The following is a 19,575-nucleotide window of genomic DNA, read 5'->3' as shown; positions in this document are numbered from 1 at the left end:
GGGGTGTGCTTGGGGCAAGCAGCTTTGCTCTGGGGGGAAGACAGAAGGGGCCATGGAGAGACAGTTAGGGAGAGGGAAAGGGGGCTGCTTGGGGGGGGAAGTGTGTGCTGGGGGCAGACAGCTTTGCTCGGGGGGGGGGGAAGACAGAAGGACACAGACAGCGGCCAAGGAGAGAGAGATAAAGAAACACAGACAGACAGACACATCTATTCTAGCACCCGTTAATGTAACGGGCTTAAAGACTAGTGCTTAATAATATAGTAGTAATACAGTTTTTATATTCCATCTTGCCCTTTAGCATTAGAATAGTTTATAACTTAAGAGCATAGGGAAGCTCTAAGTATACAAGAAATAAAACCAAAAACTTCCTGGGCAGTAGACCTATATATAATAAATTTACAAACTACCCAGAGAGTAAATAACCAAGATTTCAGGATTTTCTTGAATCTCAAATAATCCGTTTTCCTATCCGACATTTAAGGGCTTTAAGTTTCACAAACAAGAGGTAAGTAAATTGTCTTCCAGAGGAGCCAATTGCAGTGTTTTCCTTTGCTTTGTTCATGGAAGTGAGGTGTGTCGTGAAAACCTTGTTCCTTGTTTCTCTATGTGTTGATTGAAAAGCATTTTGAGCCTCAGGGTGGAAGACAAGGAACTGAAAACCAAGTCTCCTACTTGGCAGCGCGGACCATTAATCCCTTGGGCACTTCATTATTTTTAAGTCACAGGACATTCTGCTCCAATTACTGTGGAGAGATCAAGACCCCGTTTGTTTTCTGTTTGCTCTTCTGTAAAATGGAGCGGACCTAGTAATACTGAGTGCTTCAGAAATGTTGTGGATAAGGGAGGCAGCTTCTGGAACATTCTTGTCTCTCTTGTGTGCAGATTGACATGCTGCAGGCTGAAGTTACAGCACTAAAGACCCTCGTGATCACCTCAACCCCCTCTTCACCAAACCGTGAGCTTCATCCTCAGCTACAGAGCCCCTCCAAAACTGTTTTCAGGAAGGGCCACACACGCAACAAGAGTACCAGCAGCGCCATCGTCACGGCACCTTGCCAGAGCCCCCCAGCAGAGCCAATCGGCAAGGAGAACAAAGAGGTGGGACAAGGAGGGTGTATGCTGACTGGTGTTTTCCCTTTTGTTGTTTTCCTTCCTTTTTTTTTTTTACCTACAATATATTGTAAATCTTCCCTTTTTCCCCATTTGTGTTTGTTTTTATCCCAGGACAAGCAGGCATGATATTCTCACATGTGGGTGACGTCATCTATGGAGCCCCAGCGCGGACAGCTTTTCAAGCAAACTTGATTGAAGTTTCAAGTTTGCTATGCTGCACCACGCATGTGCATGCCTTCTTGCCCACTAGAGGGCGCATCCCCACCTCGTGGTCCTCAGTTCCATAGCCAGCAAAGAAGCCATCCCCGGGGAGGAGGGCGGGTTGTGAGAATATATGCCTGCTGTCCCTGGATAACACCTGTTACGGTAAGTAACTGTGCTTTATCCCAGGACAAGCAGGCATGATATTCTCACATGTGGGTGACCTCCAAGCCAACCAAAAAAGGGCAGGTGGGAGGATGGCAATTTAGGAAAACAGATTACGCAAAACTGACTGGCCAAACCGGCCGTCACTCCTGGATAACGTATCCAGACAGTAGTGGGAGGTGAAAGTATGAACCGAAGACCAAGTGGCAGCCTTGCAGATATCCTCCACCGGAGTAGACCGGAGGAACGCCACAGAAGCTGCCATCGCTCGGACCTTATGTCCCGTGACCCGACCATGGAGCGCGAGACCAGCCTGAGCGTAGCAAAAAGAAATACAAGCAGCCAACTCATTGGGTCCTTTAAAATGTAGCTGGTCTGGTATCTGCTGCAAAGGCCCCTGCGTCCCCATCCTTTGGCCACTACAGGCCACCTGAAAGTTCAGAAAACTTCACTCTTTCTTGCCAAAGACTTGTGTAACATCAAAAGATGGTAGTGTCTGGGGTACCAAAGGTGAAACAGTTCTAGAATCAGGTCAGGCTATTCCATGCTGCTAATTTATAAATATTCTCAATTTAATGGAATACAAGATCCTAAGTGAATCATATGATTTATTCCTCATATGTCTCTACCCCTAGCTGGTTGCAGTAGGGGCTTTGGTCTCATGGGGGCTTGCTTTCAGGCCGAGACTATCGGTGGAACTGGTTTTGGGAACTGAATAGGGCAGTGTAGCAGTTGTCGACATCCTGCCTGATGTACAGTAAAAGGCAGAGGAGGCAGGAGAGGGCAGCTAGAGCACCGGCAGGTGAAGAAAATCACTCGAGGTCTGCTCTGACCGTCTCTTCCTGTAATAAAGTCGGGCTACACCAATCAGGAGCTGCTTTGACAAGCAGCTCCTGATTGGTGTAGCCCGACTTTATTACAGGAAGAGGCGGTTGGAGCAGACCGCGAATGAGTGAGTTCGCCAACCGCAAATTTGCGGGGGAACACTGTACTCAACTCCCCTTACCCTTGAAAGCTAGAGAACAAAGCTGATGATGCTCTAGGATCTACTCGGTCTCTCTGCAAGGCCTTCGGTAGCCAGCAGGCTTTCTTCACTCTTATAGTCGCTGCCAAATACAGGAGACTCGCCAAGTCTGGCTGGTGGAGCTGGAGCCTGCATGGAGAGCTGGTATTAGTTCATATGCCCAGTCAGCATTCAGACTCTGGAAACTAGTTGGGATCCCTCTGTGCTTCACATTACCTGTGTTGGAGAAGATGATTCAGCCGTTCCTGAAAGCCATGTTGGATGGCATAGTGGCCTGTGCGCTGGATACCATCTGGGCAGAAGTTAGTAGAGGCACCTACTTATCTGTCTGGCTATAATGATAGGAGGGTTTGTGGCTATGTTCTCTTCCTCATTAGGGTTTGGCAGACACAGCTACTGGACCTCTTTCTGATAAACAGCTGCAGCTTTAGCTAATGCTCTTTCTGCTTTTATCTCTTCTCTCCTCATTTTCTTTCCATGTTTTTCAAATGTTTTCTTTTTCCTTTTATTTTTTTCTCTCTTTCTCTCATTGACTTTCTCCTCACCCTGTCCCCAGTAGGCGGGGGCACCCACTCTCCTCTCCTTGATGCTATGTATCGTCCCGGGGAAGGCCGTTCAAATCACCTACGAGCCGGGTTGGCAGGGCCTGGGAGCGGACTCTCCCTGCTGCCCCTCTTCTTCCTCGTGGCAGGTATTTGCTCTCTCTTTTTCCCTCCCTCTTTTCCTTTTTTTCAGTCCTTTTTTTTGGGGGGGGGGAACACTGCTTTTTCTTTGATAGTGTAGCAGCTTTGAGTGCATAAAGCAGGGCATGAGATCGGATCTGTATTCAGAACTCCAGGGTTCAGAGATGGTTTGCATATGTACATTGTGATGATTCCTTGTTTTAAATTTCTCTCAACAGGTGGGACGTTTGAAGGCAGGTTTAGTTATTAATGGGTCCCTAAGACACAAATCTTGCTCATTGAGAAAGGTCTATGATGTTCATGTTATCCCAGGTATCTCCTCCCATGTTGTTCCACTAATATGGTAGGTCCCGGTTCCCCCTCAGTTCAAAGGTGATAGCTTAAGGTGTGGTGACCAGATAGAGCCATGTTGGAAGGGACTGAATGATCCAGTCCTGGTTTTCCAGCATTACCTCTATAGATTACTTCTGGGAGAATTCTGTGCGAAAGTTTTGAAAATTTGTACAATATTTGAAAACTATTTAAAATTAGTGTGTTTGCTCAGAATTCCCCCATCTTACGGCTTGAAATCCCCTCCTGTCTTTTCTCTCCTCAGGCTCCAGCCTCTCTCTCGCATCACCTGCAGTTCTTTCTCCCTCTGACTCCCAATAAGACCCTTCATTCTGTCTGCCCTTGCATGCAACACCCTAGCCTCTCATTCGTCCTTCCTCCCCCAGGCACTCATCTCCACCTCTCATTCTTTCTCTTCCCCCCTCCCCCAAGCTCTCTCTCATGGCATATCCTCAAGCTTGATGTCCCCCCTCCCCGCAAAAGTGGTATGCTCTTAGCATACTCTGTTCTCCTCCCATGCCAACGGCCCAAACTCAGCTTGTTCCCCCCTCTCCAAATTCCCATGGCGCACACACAGCCACTGGTATAAACTGCTCTCTTCAGTCACTCTCCCTCTTCTCTGCAAATAATTGTATGGCAAGAGGAGCTGCAAGAACAGACAAACAGCACCAAAAAAAGCTCAACAAAGTTCCACAGCAGTAAAGGAATACCAAAAGAAAAAGAAGACTCTGGAGTTCAATGTTCTTGAAGTCTTGTTTTATTGAGAGCGATGAGTAATACCAGATAAAATGCAATATAGCCACTGTATTAAGATGCTGACCCTGTCCGAGTCTACGGACCTGACACGGTCTGTGTTTCGGCTGAAACAAGCCTTTCACCAATAAAAGTACTAAAATAGATGTCGGTGTGATAAAAAGGCTCCTTCCTCCAGGAGAGCTCTGAACCTAATGCAACAAGCTTCTGCTAAGCATTTGGTTCGGAGCTCTCCTGACGTAAGAAGCCTTTTTATCGCACTGACATCTGTCTTAGTACTTTTAGTGGTGAGAACTGACCTGGACCCCTGAGGAAGGCTTGTTTCAGCCGAAACACAGACCGTGTCAGGTCCGTAGACTTGGACAGAGTCAGCGCCCTAATACAGTGGATGTATTTCATTTTATCTGATATTATTCATCGCTCTCAATAAAACAAGACTTCAAGAACATTGAGCTCCACAGTCGTCTTTTTTCTTTAAGAGGAGCAGGAAGGAAATAGCTGCTTTATCATCCTCTGCCAAACTGGACCCAGCTGTTCATGTGAACTGCACTAGCCTCCGTAAAGCCCCTCAGTTGAAATACACAGTCTGGTCTAGTCTAGCAGAGGACGATGAAGTGGCCCAAAGTGCAATTGTTCGAAAGGCAAGAGAAGCAAAGTAATCTCTATAGGGAAGGGGGAGAGAGGAGTTGAGAAGAGCAGCTGATGCTGTTGCCTGCCAGAATTCTGTGTAATTGGGGATTCTGTGCAAATGCTGTGTTGTATATTTTATGGGATTATCCTAGGAGTAATGGAATTGTAGTCTGGGTTTTGCTAGACTTTGGGATTAATAAAATTTTCTTTGTTATTCATTGCTTTACAGTGGGTTGGGCTGTCCATGGGATGAAATGTTTAACTTTTTTAACATTACATTCCCTATGGAAAATTGTAATCTAATTTCATCTCTTTGTATGGTCTCTCTCTCTTTGTGCCTTTTTAAAAAAAATATTTCTTCACTGCCTCGTGCATTCCTTCCTTTGTACTCCTCCCTCTTCCTCCTCTTTCTGCTCCGTTTCCTTTCTCTACACCTCACTCCAATCTCCACTTTTATGTCTTCACAGATTGACACAGTCTTGTTCAGTGAGTTCCAGGCCTGGAAGGAATCCCCAACGCTTGACAGATCGTGCCCCTTTCTGGAAAGAATTCATCAGGAAGACATCGGACCTTGTCTGGATTTTGCCAAATGTGAGGTGAGGGAGCACTAGGCCAGAGCTCCAGGTACAGCTATTAAATTAGTGTCCAAGCGTGATGAAAATTGTTTTCCTCCAGGACTTGTTTCTGATAATTCAGAGGTTTTCTAGATGATGAGAAATCTCCACCCCCCTCCCCTACCAAAAGACTTGAGATTCCATGAACAAGACAAGGAGGTCTCAATCCAGTTCTTCAGACACACCTAACCAGTCAGGTTTTCAGGATACCCACAGTGAATTTGCACACAGTGGAGGTAATACATGCAACTTTAACTCATGCATTTTCATTATGGGTATCCAGAAAACCTAGATGTGTCCTGAGGTCTGGGTTGAGAACTCCTGGTTTAGAGATAACATGTTACCCAGTTTCTGGAGGGTGGCTTATGGCCTGACTTTTATGCTTTTTCTGGAATTTGCATTTGTCATCCTGACACATGTACATCATTTGCTGCAAGTCAAGCTTTTGGCTTCCAGGAGATCTCAGCAAGTTGTGCGCAAGCCCTGCCTGCATCTCTCTGTACACGTGCTCTTGCTCTGACATCTCCCCACCTGGCAAGTGGGTTCCCTCATGCCAAAGGCAAGTTCCCAGCCCATAGGCTTTTTTTCTGTGGGATTCTATGGACACTGAGACCTCACCACAACCCGAGATTACAAAGAAAAGCATTCACAGGCAATTAAAAAAAAAAAAATACTGAAATGCAAATGGTTCAAGACACAGAGCTAATAAATGAATAAATTTATTATTAAAATGGATCAACAATGCACAGAGATTAGAAGATAGAATTGGGTTTTCTATCAGAACTAATATTTTGACAACTGTTTTTCCAGAATTACACTGTGCCTTCCTTCTCTGGAGGTCATGACCACTTCTCTGTGTCTTGGCTGTCTGTCTGTACTATGAGGTTTACTACTTACAGCCGTTGGCAGTTTATCTACAGCTGAAAGAGTGACTGACTTCTATCTGTCTGCGTCTCTCTCACGTAAACCAGAAACCAGCTGTGGCAAAGGGCCTTTAATTCTCTCATCTGTGTTAATGCTGCCTTACAACAGGAGGCATTAACCCCTGACAGTCACGATTGCAGATTATACTAAATTCTAGGCATGCCTCTGAGCTTAGCAATAAAAAAAGAGGCAGATCAAATGCTGAGAATAAACGAATCAATTTTATTAAAATGCAAACAGACTTCAAAATTAATTTTTCATTAAAAAAAAAATCTGACATGTTTTGGTGGTACTGACAGGAGCAAAATTTAAAGAATCAAGTTATGAAAACGATACTTAAATATCCACCTGTGAGTAAAAGAAAATCAACCTCTAAATCAAATTATGAATAGAGTAAAAGTTACCTTGTCAGAAATGTGTCTCCATTCCACTCCCTATCCAAATGCAAAATATTAAGTGCCTGAGCTGGCAGGGATCCTCGAGCCCCGCTAGTTGAATGCAACCTCCTCTTCCTTCTCTGGTCTGACAACCAGAATTCCCTAAGCTGTTACAGTTATTTTATTTGATATACCGCCATCTTTAACAAAAAAAAAAGTCAAATCAAAGCGGTGATTAATAAATAAAAACAATGGGCAATATTTAAAATAAAAGCATAACAAAGGGAATTTACACAAACAAATTAACCAAACTAGACACAAGAGGGCGGAGAGTGTGGCACAGTGGTTAAAGCTACAGCCTCGGCACCCTGAAGTTGTGGGTTCAAATTCATGCTGCTCCTTGTGACCCTGGGCAAGTCACTTAATCTCCCCCTTGCCCCAGGTACATTAGATAGATTGTGAGCCCACCAGGGCAAACAGGGGAAAATGCTTGAGTATCTGAGCTCCCCTGGGAGAACAGTATAGAAAACTGAATAAATAGTGTGAAAAGTTTCAGCCTCTGATAACCAGAGCTGGTATTGTGACATCATAATGCCTCATTCCACCAATGCCTAAGAGCCAACCTCATCGGTGATGTCACAATGGCTTTATTGCCCTTTACTTGGCTCACTTTTACTCCATTATTACATTACATTACTGACTTCTATTCCGCCTGTACTTTGCAGTTCTAAGCGGATTACATCAAAAGATAACGGGACATTTCCAGGAAGAGGATTACAATTAATGGCGCTGGTAACTAATTCAATTTTGAGGCGAGGTTACAAAGTGGGAAAATGAGGGGAGCGTCAGAAGGAACTGAAAATATACAAGAAGGTTGCAGAGTGGATTTCTAGAGCGGCGCAGTGGTTAAAGCTACAGCCTCAGCACCCTGGGCTTGTGGGTTCAAACCCAGGCTGCTCCTTGTGACCCTGGGCAAGTCACTTAATCCCCCCATTGCCCCAGGTATATTACAAAGATTGTAAGCCCACCAGGACAGAGAGAGAAAAATGCTTGAATAAATCCATGTAAACCGTTCTAAGCTCCTGGGAGAACAGTATAAAAAAATGTAATTAATATCTTAAGGGAAAAACAAGCAGAATAGGAACCAAGAGGGTAGGATATGGAAAGAATAGGAAAAAAAGAAAAGTAAGATGGAGACTACCTAGTCACAAGTAATATGAAAAAGTTACAAGGAAGTTAAGTACCTAGTCAAAATTATTGAGAAGATATTGCACACAAGTCACTGCTGCCGACTGTAGAGTTTGGAGAGTTCTGGTTGCTGGACCAGAAGAGGAGGAGGAAGGTGGTTTTCAGCTGGTGGGGCATGGGGAGGGGCGGGCTTATTCACATCAGTGTATGTTAATAATTATGTCTTTGGATTTATGTACCCACAGCTAGCAGAATTGGTGCAGGCTGCAGTTGCGACTAACACATTGACTGTGGAGCCTGTGGCTTCGCAGACCCTCCCCATGGTGAAGGTGTCTGCCATCGAATGCGGTGGGCCCAAGTAAGGATCTCTTCCCTCTCTCCACGTGTCTCCTACCCTCTTCTTTTCTGGGTGATGCTGCGGGAGGCCCTGGCCTCCCTGATAAACTGTCCTAACGGGAGTGGGGGGAGGGGGTTTAGCAGCACATGTCTATATGCCTCTGGGAGGATTTGGTTTTCACTAATGCACATACCCATTTCACAGCTTCACTCCTAATAAACCAGGTCCTAATCCTGACCCAGAACCAAGTGATATGTTCCCTTTTCCTTTCCAACTAGTTGCAACTTGGTTATAGAAGCAAGAACAGTCATAGAATTATACACTTCTCCCTCTGTATTCGTGGTTTCAGCAATCGTGGTTTCGATTATTCACGGTTTTTAGCTTGCTGGCTCCTCCCCCCCAAATTACATCAGCTTGCATAGAGAAAATCGCTGATTCCCAGCACTTTCTTCACCGTGTTTTGCCTCTCCTTCAGGAACAGGCCAGGTCTCCCAACATGTCATTCGCGGTTTCACCATATTCATGATGGTTTTTAATAGAAACAGCGAATAGCATATAAAAAAGTTATTCGCGTTTTTTGTATTTGCGGTTCTGTTAATCCCCTATCACAGCGAATATGGAGAGAGACGTGTACAGTACTTGTGGCCCTGAAAGAGCCATAATCTGTAACAATGACACGATTCCATCACTTGGGCATCAAGGCAGTGGCATAAATGAGCTAGTTACAGTGTCACTACGGTTCAGCCCTGCCAGACTACTTCAGCCCTAGCTTCCATAGGTCCTATTCCTGTGCATTTCAGGGTTACAATTCCCAGAGTGTGCTTAAGAAAACCAGGGACAGGAACAACTTGGCAAGATTGAGCTGAATCGATATCTTAATGTTACCTCTAAGGGTTTTTTTCTCTCACCTTATCTATGTGGTCCAGACAGACCTTGTTAAATCCAGTACCCCTAGTTACTTGCAATCCAAGATTTTACTGTACTATCTTCCTAAGAAAGTTGGATATTCTGTACAGGACGCACAAGGTGATAGATCACAACCTTTGGACTTAAACAATTTAACTGATATCTTGGAAAACTCTCAGGAAGAAATAGAATATCGTGGTACTTCGATAATTTCCTTTGTTTTTGAACAAGACCTTAATGCCATATTGAGAATATTCTTCTGACATGTTCGTAGTTTATTTATGGGTCAGAGAATATGGATATTCCCTGACGTGACAAAGTCCACTCAAGATCGGAGGAAATTGTTCCTAGCTATGCGAGAAGAAGTTAAAACCCTGGGAGCTACTTTCGTACTTAGTTATCCTTGTAAATGTTTAACAAGATACACAGGAATCAAATATGGTGGGTTTTTTGTTTGTTTTTTTTCCTGAGCACCTTCGCACCTTCTTGGACACTAAGAAAATGCTGTAGGGTAGCAGAAAAGTAAGCCGTTGAGTTACACATTAAGCCATTTCCTTTGGTATAGTGATTTATCTTTAAATATTGAGATCTCCCTGTCTTTTTCTAAAATTGCTTCTCTACTTTATTGAGGGTCATCTAAGAGTGTAAGATTATGATTAACTGTTATACATAATTCTCAAGAATTCCTAATTTAAGAAATTATGCTTGATTACTTTATTAACATTGGGAATTTTTCTTTTCTTTTATTGTATACTCTGCCTTACTGTAACAAGTGGATTCTTGTGATTTCATTTGAAAATGATAAATAAAAAAAATTGACCTACTAGAATGTTATGTTGTATTTTCATAATTTATAGGAATCAGACTGCTTTCGGTCCCTTATTAGAAAAGCAGAAGTATGTACAAGTCCCAGAATGCTTTGGGAAACAAAGGTGGATATCCCTGCTCAGAATATATTAGAATGAGCTGTATATGCTTAGGATTTGCCATGGCTCCCTTTTTAGTTTTATTATATTATATTTTTTATTGCTATTGCAGAACTGTTAAACATATCATTGTTTTCTTCATGCTAATTATCCCTTTCGTCCTCCTTATGCAGTTGGCTGCCTTCATTCCCATGTTTCCTGATGAGAATTAGGGCAGCCAGGCAGCCACTCTGGCTTCTCTAGTCATGTGCCTCTCTTAGGTTTACAGTTTTGCTTTCAAAAGTTTCCTTCTCCATTCCTATTCAGGTCATTCCAGAGATTTTCCTCCCTCCTCTCTTATTTGACTTCCCAAAAGTCTGTTTCTGCCAGATGTATTCTGTATTAAGAACATAAGAAGTTGCCTCTGCTGAGGCAGACCAGAGGTCCATCTCGCCCAGCGGTCCGCTCCCGCGGCGGCCCATCAGGCCTATTGCTTGAGCAGTGGTCCTTGACTATTTCTATAACCTACCTCTACTCCTATCCCTATAACCTACCTCTACTCCTATCTGTACCCCTCAATCCCTTTGTCCTCTAGGAACCTATCCAAACTTTCTTTGAAGCCCTGTAACGTGCTCCTGCCTACCACAGCCTCCGGAAGCGCGTTCCATGTATCCACCACCCTCTGGGTAAAAAAGAACTTCCTAGCGTTTGTTCTAAACCTGTCCCCTTTCAATTTCTCCGAGTGCCCCCTTGTACTTGTGGTTCCCCATAATTTAAAAATCTGTCCCTGTATTGATTGGTAGTAACAGGAACTCTCTTTTTTTTCCCCCTTCCTCTGATTCTTGACTTCTGCTAATTGGTTAATGGTTACCTCTTGTTCCTCTGTATGTGAACTATCATTGACTAAAGCCCATGTCTCTCAATCTCCTTTCAGGAAGTGTGCGCTGAGTGGTATGTCACGAGCCTGCAAGCATCGGATCAAGCTGGGAGATTCTGGGACCTATTACTTCATCTCACCATCCTGCAGGGCCAGGGTGAGTCTTTCAGGTTCTTTGCATACACTTCTATAATAATAATAATAATAATAATAAACTTTATTCTTTTATACCGCCATACCATTTAGTTCTAGGCGGTTCACATTCAAGAGTGACTAAACAATTCAGTGACAATACATTCTTAGAGAATACAGAGTATAATTGACGTTTAATTTACAAATTTTTCAAAAAGATATGTTTTCATAGATTTTCGAACGGTGTAATAAGACTGATTCTGGGAAATTATTGTACTTAACCAATTGTTCAATTTGCCTGCCCCAAATGCAAACATTTAATCAAGAAATCTTTTATAACGGCAATGTTTTAGTGTAGGATAGGCAAAGCTTGGGGGTATATTCCCCTGGGAGCTGCCTTACCTGCTGATTTATCAGCAGACTTGAGTTCAAGTCTAATATACCGGACTCAGAGGATCTCATGAGTGGGGAACAGGCCGAAAAATTGGAGCACATAGAGGTAAGTAAGGAGGATGTCCTCAAACAGATAGACAGGTTAAAAATCGGTAAATCACCGGACCCGGACAGGATCCACCCAAGGGTTCTGAAGGAACTAAGACAAGAAATAGCGGGCACAATCCAGCATGTTTGCAACCTATCCTTGAAAACTGGTGAGGTACCAGAGGAATGGAAGGGATCGAGGGGTGACCCCGGGAACTACAGGCCGGTGAGCCTAACTTCAATTATAGGGAAGATGGTGGAAGCTATGATCAAGGACGGCATTTGCGAGCACATCGAGAGGAATGGCCTACTGAGAACAAGCCAGCACGGATTCTGTAAGGGAAGGTCGTGCCTAACGAACCTTCTGTACTTCTTTGAGGGAATAAGCAGTCGGGTGGACAATGGGGAACCCATAGACATCATTTATCTCGATTTTCAAAAGGCTTTCGACAAGGTGCCACATGAAAGGCTGCTTAGGAAGCTGTGGAACCACGGGGTGGGAGGGGATGTGCACAGATGGATGAAGCACTGGTTGTCGGGTAGACTGCAGAGGGTCGGAGTGAAGGGCCAATATTCTGACTGGCGGGGAGTCACAAGCGGTGTGCCACAGGGATCGGTGCTGGGGCCGTTACTCTTCAACATATTTATCAATGACCTGGAAAAGGAGGCAAAGTGCGAGGTTATAAAATTTGCAGACGATACCAAACTGTGCGGCAGAGTTAGGTCCAGGGAGGAGTGTGAGGACCTGCCAAGGGACCTGGACAAGCTGGAAGACTGGGCAAACAAATGGCAAATGCGCTTTAACGTGGAAAAATGCAAGGTCATGCATATAGGGAAAAAGAACCCGTTGTTCAACTACAAATTGGGGGGGGCATTGTTGGGAGACAGCAGACTTGAGAGAGACTTGGGTGTGCTGGTGGATGCATCACTGAAGCCATCTGCACAGTGCGCAGCAGCCTCGAAAAAAGCCAACAGGATGCTGGGCATCATAAAGAGGGGCATAACAACCAGGACGCGGGAAGTCATCATGCCATTGTATCGAGCGATGGTGCGTCCACATCTGGAATACTGCGTTCAGTATTGGTCGCCGCACCTCAAGAAGGACATGGCGGTACTTGAGAGAGTCCAAAGGAGAGCAACGAAACTGGTAAAAGGGCTGGAACACTGCCCATACGCCGAGAGGTTGGATAGACTGGGGCTCTTCTCTCTGGAAAAAAGGAGGCTCAGGGGAGATATGATAGAGACCTTCAAGATCATGAGGGGCATAGAGAGGGTGGATAGGGACAGATTCTTCAGACTGAAGGGGACAACAAGTACGAGGGGGCATTCGGAGAAACTGAAGGGAGATAGGTTCAAAACAAATGCAAGGAAGTTTTTTTTCACCCAAAGGGTCGTGGACACTTGGAATGCGCTACCGGAGGAAGTGATCAGGCAGAGTACAGTACAGGGATTCAAACAGGGATTGGACGGATTCCTGAGGGATAAAGGGATCATGGGATACTGAGGGAGGAGCTGGGATGTAACACAAGTATAGAAAGCTAACCAGGTAATAAGTATAGAAACCCAACCAGGTCGTGCATGTGCAAGACCAGAGGGTTAGGACTTCGATGGGAAGATAGGACTTCAATGAGAAACCAAGGTGGCAAGGGAGCCCCTTCTGGTGATTCAGACAGGTCGTGACCTGTTTGGGCCGCCGCGGGAGCGGACTGCCGGGCAGGATGGACCTATGGTCTGACCCAGCGGAGGCACTGCTTATGTTCTTATGTTCTTAAGCCTCTGAAACCTGTTACCAGAGGATTTGGTAACAGCGGTTAGCATATCTGGGTTTTAAAAAATGTTTGGATAAGTTCCTGGAGGAAAAGTCAGTAGTCTGCTATTGAGACAGACATGGGGGAAGCCACTGCTTGCCCTAGGATCAGTAGCATGGAATGTTGCTACTATTTGGGTTTCTGCCAGGTACTTGTGACCTGGATTGGCCACTGTTGGAAGCAGGATGCTGGGCTAAATGGGATCTGGTGTGGAGAGGTAGATCTGGGAGTCGTCGGCATAAGGGTGATACTAAACACCTCGGGAGGAGACCAGTGCACCAAGGGAATAGGTATATATAAGGAGAAGAAGAGGTCCCAAGACAGAGCCTTGATTGACAGTGGGCTAGCAGTGGAGGAAGATCCACTATTGTATACACTGAACGTGAAGTAGGAGAGATAGGAAGCAAACCAGAACACAACCCTCTGAATTCCAGTGAGGACAGCATATCGAGGAGTAGGTGGTGTAGGCTCTCCTCTGGTTTTGCAAGTTCATCATTCCACTCCACTTTTTTATTGCTGTTTGTTTTATGGTGGTTTTCATCCAGTTCCCTTATTTTTCCTAAATATAACAATAGTGTATGAATGTTGCAGAATTCTAGCACATATGCACATCTGTTGCAAAGATATAGGATTCTATACTGAAGCTGTTGTCTTGTCCTCCTCTAGTCGCAAACTTTGCAGAAGAGTGTCACTCGTATCTTTAAACGCCTCCCCTTCACCAGAGGAGAATAGCTCCCCCTTCAGTTTTTCCGTCTGCAAAGCAAACTGAATAGGTGCGTTCCGATCTGCTCGGCTTCATTTTATTATTTTCAGGTCTTTTTCTCCACTGTTTTCTGCTTGTCATTGGTGCCCGGAGGTCTTCTTCTTGGGGTTATGCTGGGAAAAGGACACGGATCCACTGGGAAAAAGATGCAGATCCACCGGGAAAAGGATGCAGATCCACGGGGGCAGGCTGCTGCTTGAAGGCCAATCTCAGGGTAGTTGTGAAGCCAGTCTGCTTTGTGATCCATGGAAAGCTCGGGGGTCCATTGCCCTGGGAGCTTGCTCACCTTCTGATTTATCAGAGGCTTGAGCGCAGGCTCTGGGTCCCCTGTGTAACAACCCTTTGGGTATCAGGGAGTGCACTGTGTATAATCTCCCTCAGATGCACTGTGCGTGTTATATGTCACACTTAGATGCACCAACTTATATCAGCCATTGACATGAGATACGTTGTTGCATCTAACTTTCAGTGTGCCATAACAACTTTGGGCTCACCCAAAAGTAGTCATAGAATTCATGCTAAGCATGCCCCATTGTGGTGCCTACATCTTGGCACCAGTTTATAGAATTGCCTTCTTACAGAACAGAAGTGAACCGACAAGCAGAGCTGAGGAAGGGTCCAAGGAGGAGATCAGGATCTTGAAAGATTGAATGTAGAGGTAGGATACAAACCAGTTAAGGCTAAGTTAAAAAACAAACAAACAAAAAAAAAAAACCCAACCAAAAGAACACTAAAGTAAGAAGAGAGTCTAGTGGTCAACCCTATCGGAAGGTAATTTAATTTAATTTAATTTCATTTCATTCTTATATACCGCTAACAACCGTGAGGTTTCTAAGCGGTTTACAAAAATGATGCATTAAAGATACAATAAATAAAATCTAAACAAAGGTACAGGGAGGAGTGTGGAGAATTGAGGGTCGTAAGTGGAGATTATGTGAATCTAGCCAAGATGAAGAATCTGACGAGGGGGGGGGGGTCTGCTTGTGAATTGCAGAGGCTGATTCTTAAAAAAAAAAAAAAAAAAAGTGGTCTGTAGATGACTTGTTTATAACCTGCTTTTTTTTTTTTTCTTCCCTCTCTCTAGATCACAGCAGTATGTAATTTCTTCACCTACGTTCGGTACATCCAGCAGGGTCTGGTCAGACAGGACGGTAAGGACATTGCACTAACGTAAGCACTTGGGCAGGGTAAACACACCCATTATTAGAAAGCCAAGACTTGTCTTTGGCTTTTTGAAGGACTTTGGAGGCTAAGAGCTTACAGGTCAGACTACTTGTTGTAAGTAATGCTTAAGAACAGGGGAGATGGTCCAAGTGTCGATTCAAGTGTTGACAAATACATCAGGTCCATCATAAAAAGAGGTTGAAAGATGGAGAACTGTTTTTCTGTTGTGTTGGAAGGAAGCTCTTTGGTATGACGTAAGTACTGAGGCAAACAATAGCAGGATATTTGAGAGCGTGAGCTCATTACTCCACCTAGTTTTGGAGTGAAGTTAATTGCTGTCAGTAGTATGTGCAACTCATTTGGAGACATTGCTCCTTCCTTCCCTCACCCCCCCAAGGGCCTAGGAGGAGGAGCCAAGGATAAGCTTCGGAGAGTACAGAGACATTAGCAATCTGGGTTTATCTAACAATTGACCCAGTGAGTTATGCCTTCAGGTTGGGAGAAGAATTCTTGGTTTGGAGCCAAAGGGTGACAAGTTCAAATTCTGATGTAACCCAATGAAAAATAGAGTAGAGTGGAACATTCTATCCCAGGAAATGTGAAGCCCTCCTGGAGAGCAGAGGGAGGAATAGTGCCCCTGCAAAAATGATAGCTAAGGATAAGGAAGCATCTTGCAGCATTCAGAGAGAGGCTGAAAGGATGGTTCTGCTTTTATACCCTGTCCAGTGACAGAAATGCTGCCTCCTTGTTTCATGTAGTCTTGTCTATATATTAGATTGTTGATGTACTGTCTTTCTGTGGTACAAATATTTATAATCCCCATATGTATTTGGATGCTGTGTCTTCTCTTCTGTAAGATACCTAAACTCAACTCCATCTTCTGTTGTGACTCTGTTTGTTCTCCCAAAATGTAATGTAACGTTATAAATACATCATAAATAGTCATGATTTTATTTAATTTTGATTTTATATTCTGTTTAGTGCCTGTTTATCCCCTTATGAAGGCATCTATGGATGCCGAAACTGGGATCCTAATTGGGACAATCTAGGCAAAATTCTTCTTTCCTTTTCTTATTTTTACTGTACCATCTGACAGAACTTGAAGCCATGTTAACACGGTTGTTTGAATTGGTGATCCCAGTCAGATCAGCTTGTTTGAAATATTTCACCAAAAAGTCTTAGATTAATCTCCTTTAATCCTACCCGCTTTCCTTTATAGCTGTCAACTTCACTCGAGACATTTCAGGCCAGTCCTGGATTCTTGATGCAGAATTGGACTGCAACACTGATCTCAGTGGGTAAAATCGGGGTCTGCAAAAACATTGTGGTCAGCGATGCAAGTTCAGATCCAGGACCAACAAACTGTCTGCACTGGCACATGTTGGCTGACAGCTTTACCTGACATAATCTTTCCCCTTGTACTTTTGAGTAATGTTTCTCCTCCATGCTACCTTACACTCTGCATCTAATTATTCCTTCCCCCTCCTCTTTGTTTCAGTGGACCTAATGTTCTGGGAGATCATGCGTCTGAGGAAGGAGATGTCTGTAGCAAAACTGGGCTTCTACAGTAATGAAATGTAGCTGGACCAGAGGTCTCACCTTCCTCCTTAGACTACAACGCCAATATCCTGAAGCCTGCTGTCGGGAGCCATAAAGAACCATATCTTGGGTCTGAATCAAGAGGATTCAGATGTCTGGATGCAGTCATCTACAATGTAGAACACATGCTCTCCAGAATGCTCTTCAGTGTCTGATTGATCAGTTTCAGGCCTGAAATACAGAGGGACCACATGGCTGTGTGTGTGAGAGAGAGAGCTTTCTATATTGCACGAACCAGTATTTTAATCTTTTATCTATGCATTTGAAAAATCTAATATCATCCCAAACTGATTTCTATTGGCAAGGATTTTAAGCTCTTTCCAGTACAATCTCCATTGGATAGAGGCACATCAGAAACCTGACCACAGACAGCTTCTTGAAAGTTCCATTCTGTTCTGTCTGTCGCTTAACAGGCAGAAATCCCAGTGTTAGGCAGGTACCTAATCCCTCTCCTCTAACACTCCTTTAGGAACCGCAGGATTGTATCGTTACCTCTACTCTCTGCACTTAACTTTACCCCAGCACTGCGGAGTCCTCACCTTCCAAAATTCAGAAACCCAAGTTCTGTGCAGTCATCCTGCCAGTTAGAAACTTCAGCGCTTTGGGGTCACCTCTTCCTCGTGCTCAAGTTATAAGCCCGAACACTGTGTGGTTAAATCCTCTGCCACTTAAAACCCCCCAGTGTTGCCTAATTATCCCTCTTCCATTATAAACCACACCCTTGTGCGATTACCACTTCCTGACTCCAGTGCTGTCTAGAAATTCCTCCCCATGATAAAACTCAGCACTTTGGGGTTACCTTTTCTGACACTTGATTATAAATGTAGCTGATGACAGCAATAATTATAGCTTTGTCTGTATTAATAGGGCTGAAGCTTTTGGCCATGTTATAGACCACAGGCAGCTATTATTTATTTGATGATTCAGAGAAAAGACACATTTGCAGGAACTACATCCTGCTTCGTTTCCCAGGCAGGTTTGTGCTGCCTGTTGTAGCATAATTCATGTCGTGACAGTCCAACATTCCTTACTACATACAATTGTGATATATAATTTGTGCGTTCACTTTATGACATCCCTTCATTCTTCATTGTTTAATGAAATGGGGCCATATTCCTTACCGTACAACTCAGGAGATCGTGAAAAGGTCGGCAAAGAAGTAATACAGAAGACTGAAACTGCCGTTGAGGTGTTGTAACATCATGTCAGCTTGCACTCTTATATGTTCCATAGAGATCTTGAAAAATGGAAGGTAGAAGGAGCAAGAAAACTTCTCCATGTCCACCAGATAATTATAAGAACCAGCACTCGCTATGATTTCACAGCAGGAGGGCGATACTTAAAAGCTTTTCTTTGGGTTAAAGCAGTGCTCCACCTTCAGAAATGGGCTTATAAAATTGTCAACCCAGCATTTAGATAGATTTACTTTTATACAGCCTGTATGATTATGAGTTTACCCATTACTAAGCAGAGGTATGCTCAAGGATAGGGCTGAAAAGAGGTTTACATTTTTTTTTTTTTAAATTCAAGCGCATGCCCCTAAGTGAACTCTGAAAATTTACATGTGCCTAGTTTCTCCAGGGTAATTTTCAAAACATGAGAACATATATTTGCACATTGCTGTCATAAGCATCCAGATGTACAGCGTATATAACAGCATCAACACTGTGTACCGATTAGCATATATTCCTATTATTATTTGACTGATTATGAATAATGGGCATTGAGCTTTATAATAAAAGAAGCAACGTGAAATCAGAGATCAGGTATTTATTTCAGTAGGATTTAGCACAGTAGATCCTCGGATTGTTTGCATGTGAATTTAAATCGCTATTCGGCCGAATATGAAAATGATTTTGGGGCACTTCAGATACTACCCTGCGTACAAGTGCTTAAAAAATGCCGACGCATGACAGCGAACAGTCACAGTTGGTTTCTGTCCTTAAATGTAGACAATTATTCAAATAAGTGTTAAACAGCAGATAAGAATTTGCAAAATGAGAAACGGAACTTCCTCGTCCCGCCACTCTGGTTCTTTAAAAACAAACGGCAAATGTACAAATACAGTGGGATGTCCAGAGAATTACTTCAGAAACCATAAGTAGATCAAAACTTGGCAGAGATTGAATGGTTAAGGAGATGTGAACCAAATTGTGGAACTGAGAGACCGATGACTGTAGTCCACTGCCATGCTGCAGTTAAGATGATTCTTTACCCAGATACATGCAGGCAGTGGCATGTAGGAAGGGGGGGAGGGCCGCCACAGGTGCTGTCTTGGAGGCACCGGCACCTCTCCTCACTTCTGCCCCTTCACACCACGTGCGCCTTCACTTCATCCCCTCACCATACAGAGCAATGTAAGGAAATTTTTCTTTACGGAGAGGGTGTTGGATGCCTGGAATGCACTTCTGAGAGAGGTGGTGGAGAGGAAAACGGTGACGGAGTTTAAAAAAAGCATGGGATGAACACAGAGGATCTAGAATCAGAAAATAATAGCAAATATTGAAGAACTGAGGCCAGTACTGGGCAGACTTGCACGGTCTTTGCTGTATATGGCCTTTTGGTTGAGGATGGACTGGGGAGGGCTTCAATGGCTGGGAGG

General features: G+C 44.0%; 1 protein-coding gene across 6 annotated transcripts in view; it reads left to right on the top strand.

The window, feature by feature from the left end:
• RAB3IL1 (RAB3A interacting protein like 1) overlaps positions 1 to 19,575 on the top strand; it is a 46,721-nt gene that overhangs the window by 22,817 nt on the left and 4,329 nt on the right. Inside the window, exons 5-11 of one of the 6 annotated variants that reach the window (XM_033927910.1) lie at positions 883 to 1,098; positions 3,063 to 3,194; positions 5,367 to 5,495; positions 8,248 to 8,360; positions 11,085 to 11,184; positions 15,295 to 15,361; positions 16,873 to 18,728. In XM_033927910.1, coding sequence (XP_033783801.1) covers positions 883 to 1,098; positions 3,063 to 3,194; positions 5,367 to 5,495; positions 8,248 to 8,360; positions 11,085 to 11,184; positions 15,295 to 15,361; positions 16,873 to 16,955 — 840 coding nt within the window. In that variant the 3' untranslated portion in view covers positions 16,956 to 18,728. Of the gene's footprint in view, positions 1 to 882; positions 1,099 to 3,062; positions 3,195 to 5,366; positions 5,496 to 8,247; positions 8,361 to 11,084; positions 11,185 to 15,294; positions 15,362 to 16,872; positions 18,729 to 19,575 lie in introns of those variants that run through there. The other 5 variants (XM_033927909.1, XM_033927912.1, XM_033927911.1 and 2 more) reach the window with 5 other exon arrangements.

This window comes from Geotrypetes seraphini, chromosome 19, assembly GCF_902459505.1.
Source record: "Geotrypetes seraphini chromosome 19, aGeoSer1.1, whole genome shotgun sequence".
NCBI classification, from domain to species: Eukaryota; Metazoa; Chordata; class Amphibia; order Gymnophiona; family Dermophiidae; genus Geotrypetes; species Geotrypetes seraphini.
The sequence above is the reverse complement of the archived record's forward strand: the minus strand, read 5'-3'. Positions and strand labels throughout refer to the sequence as shown.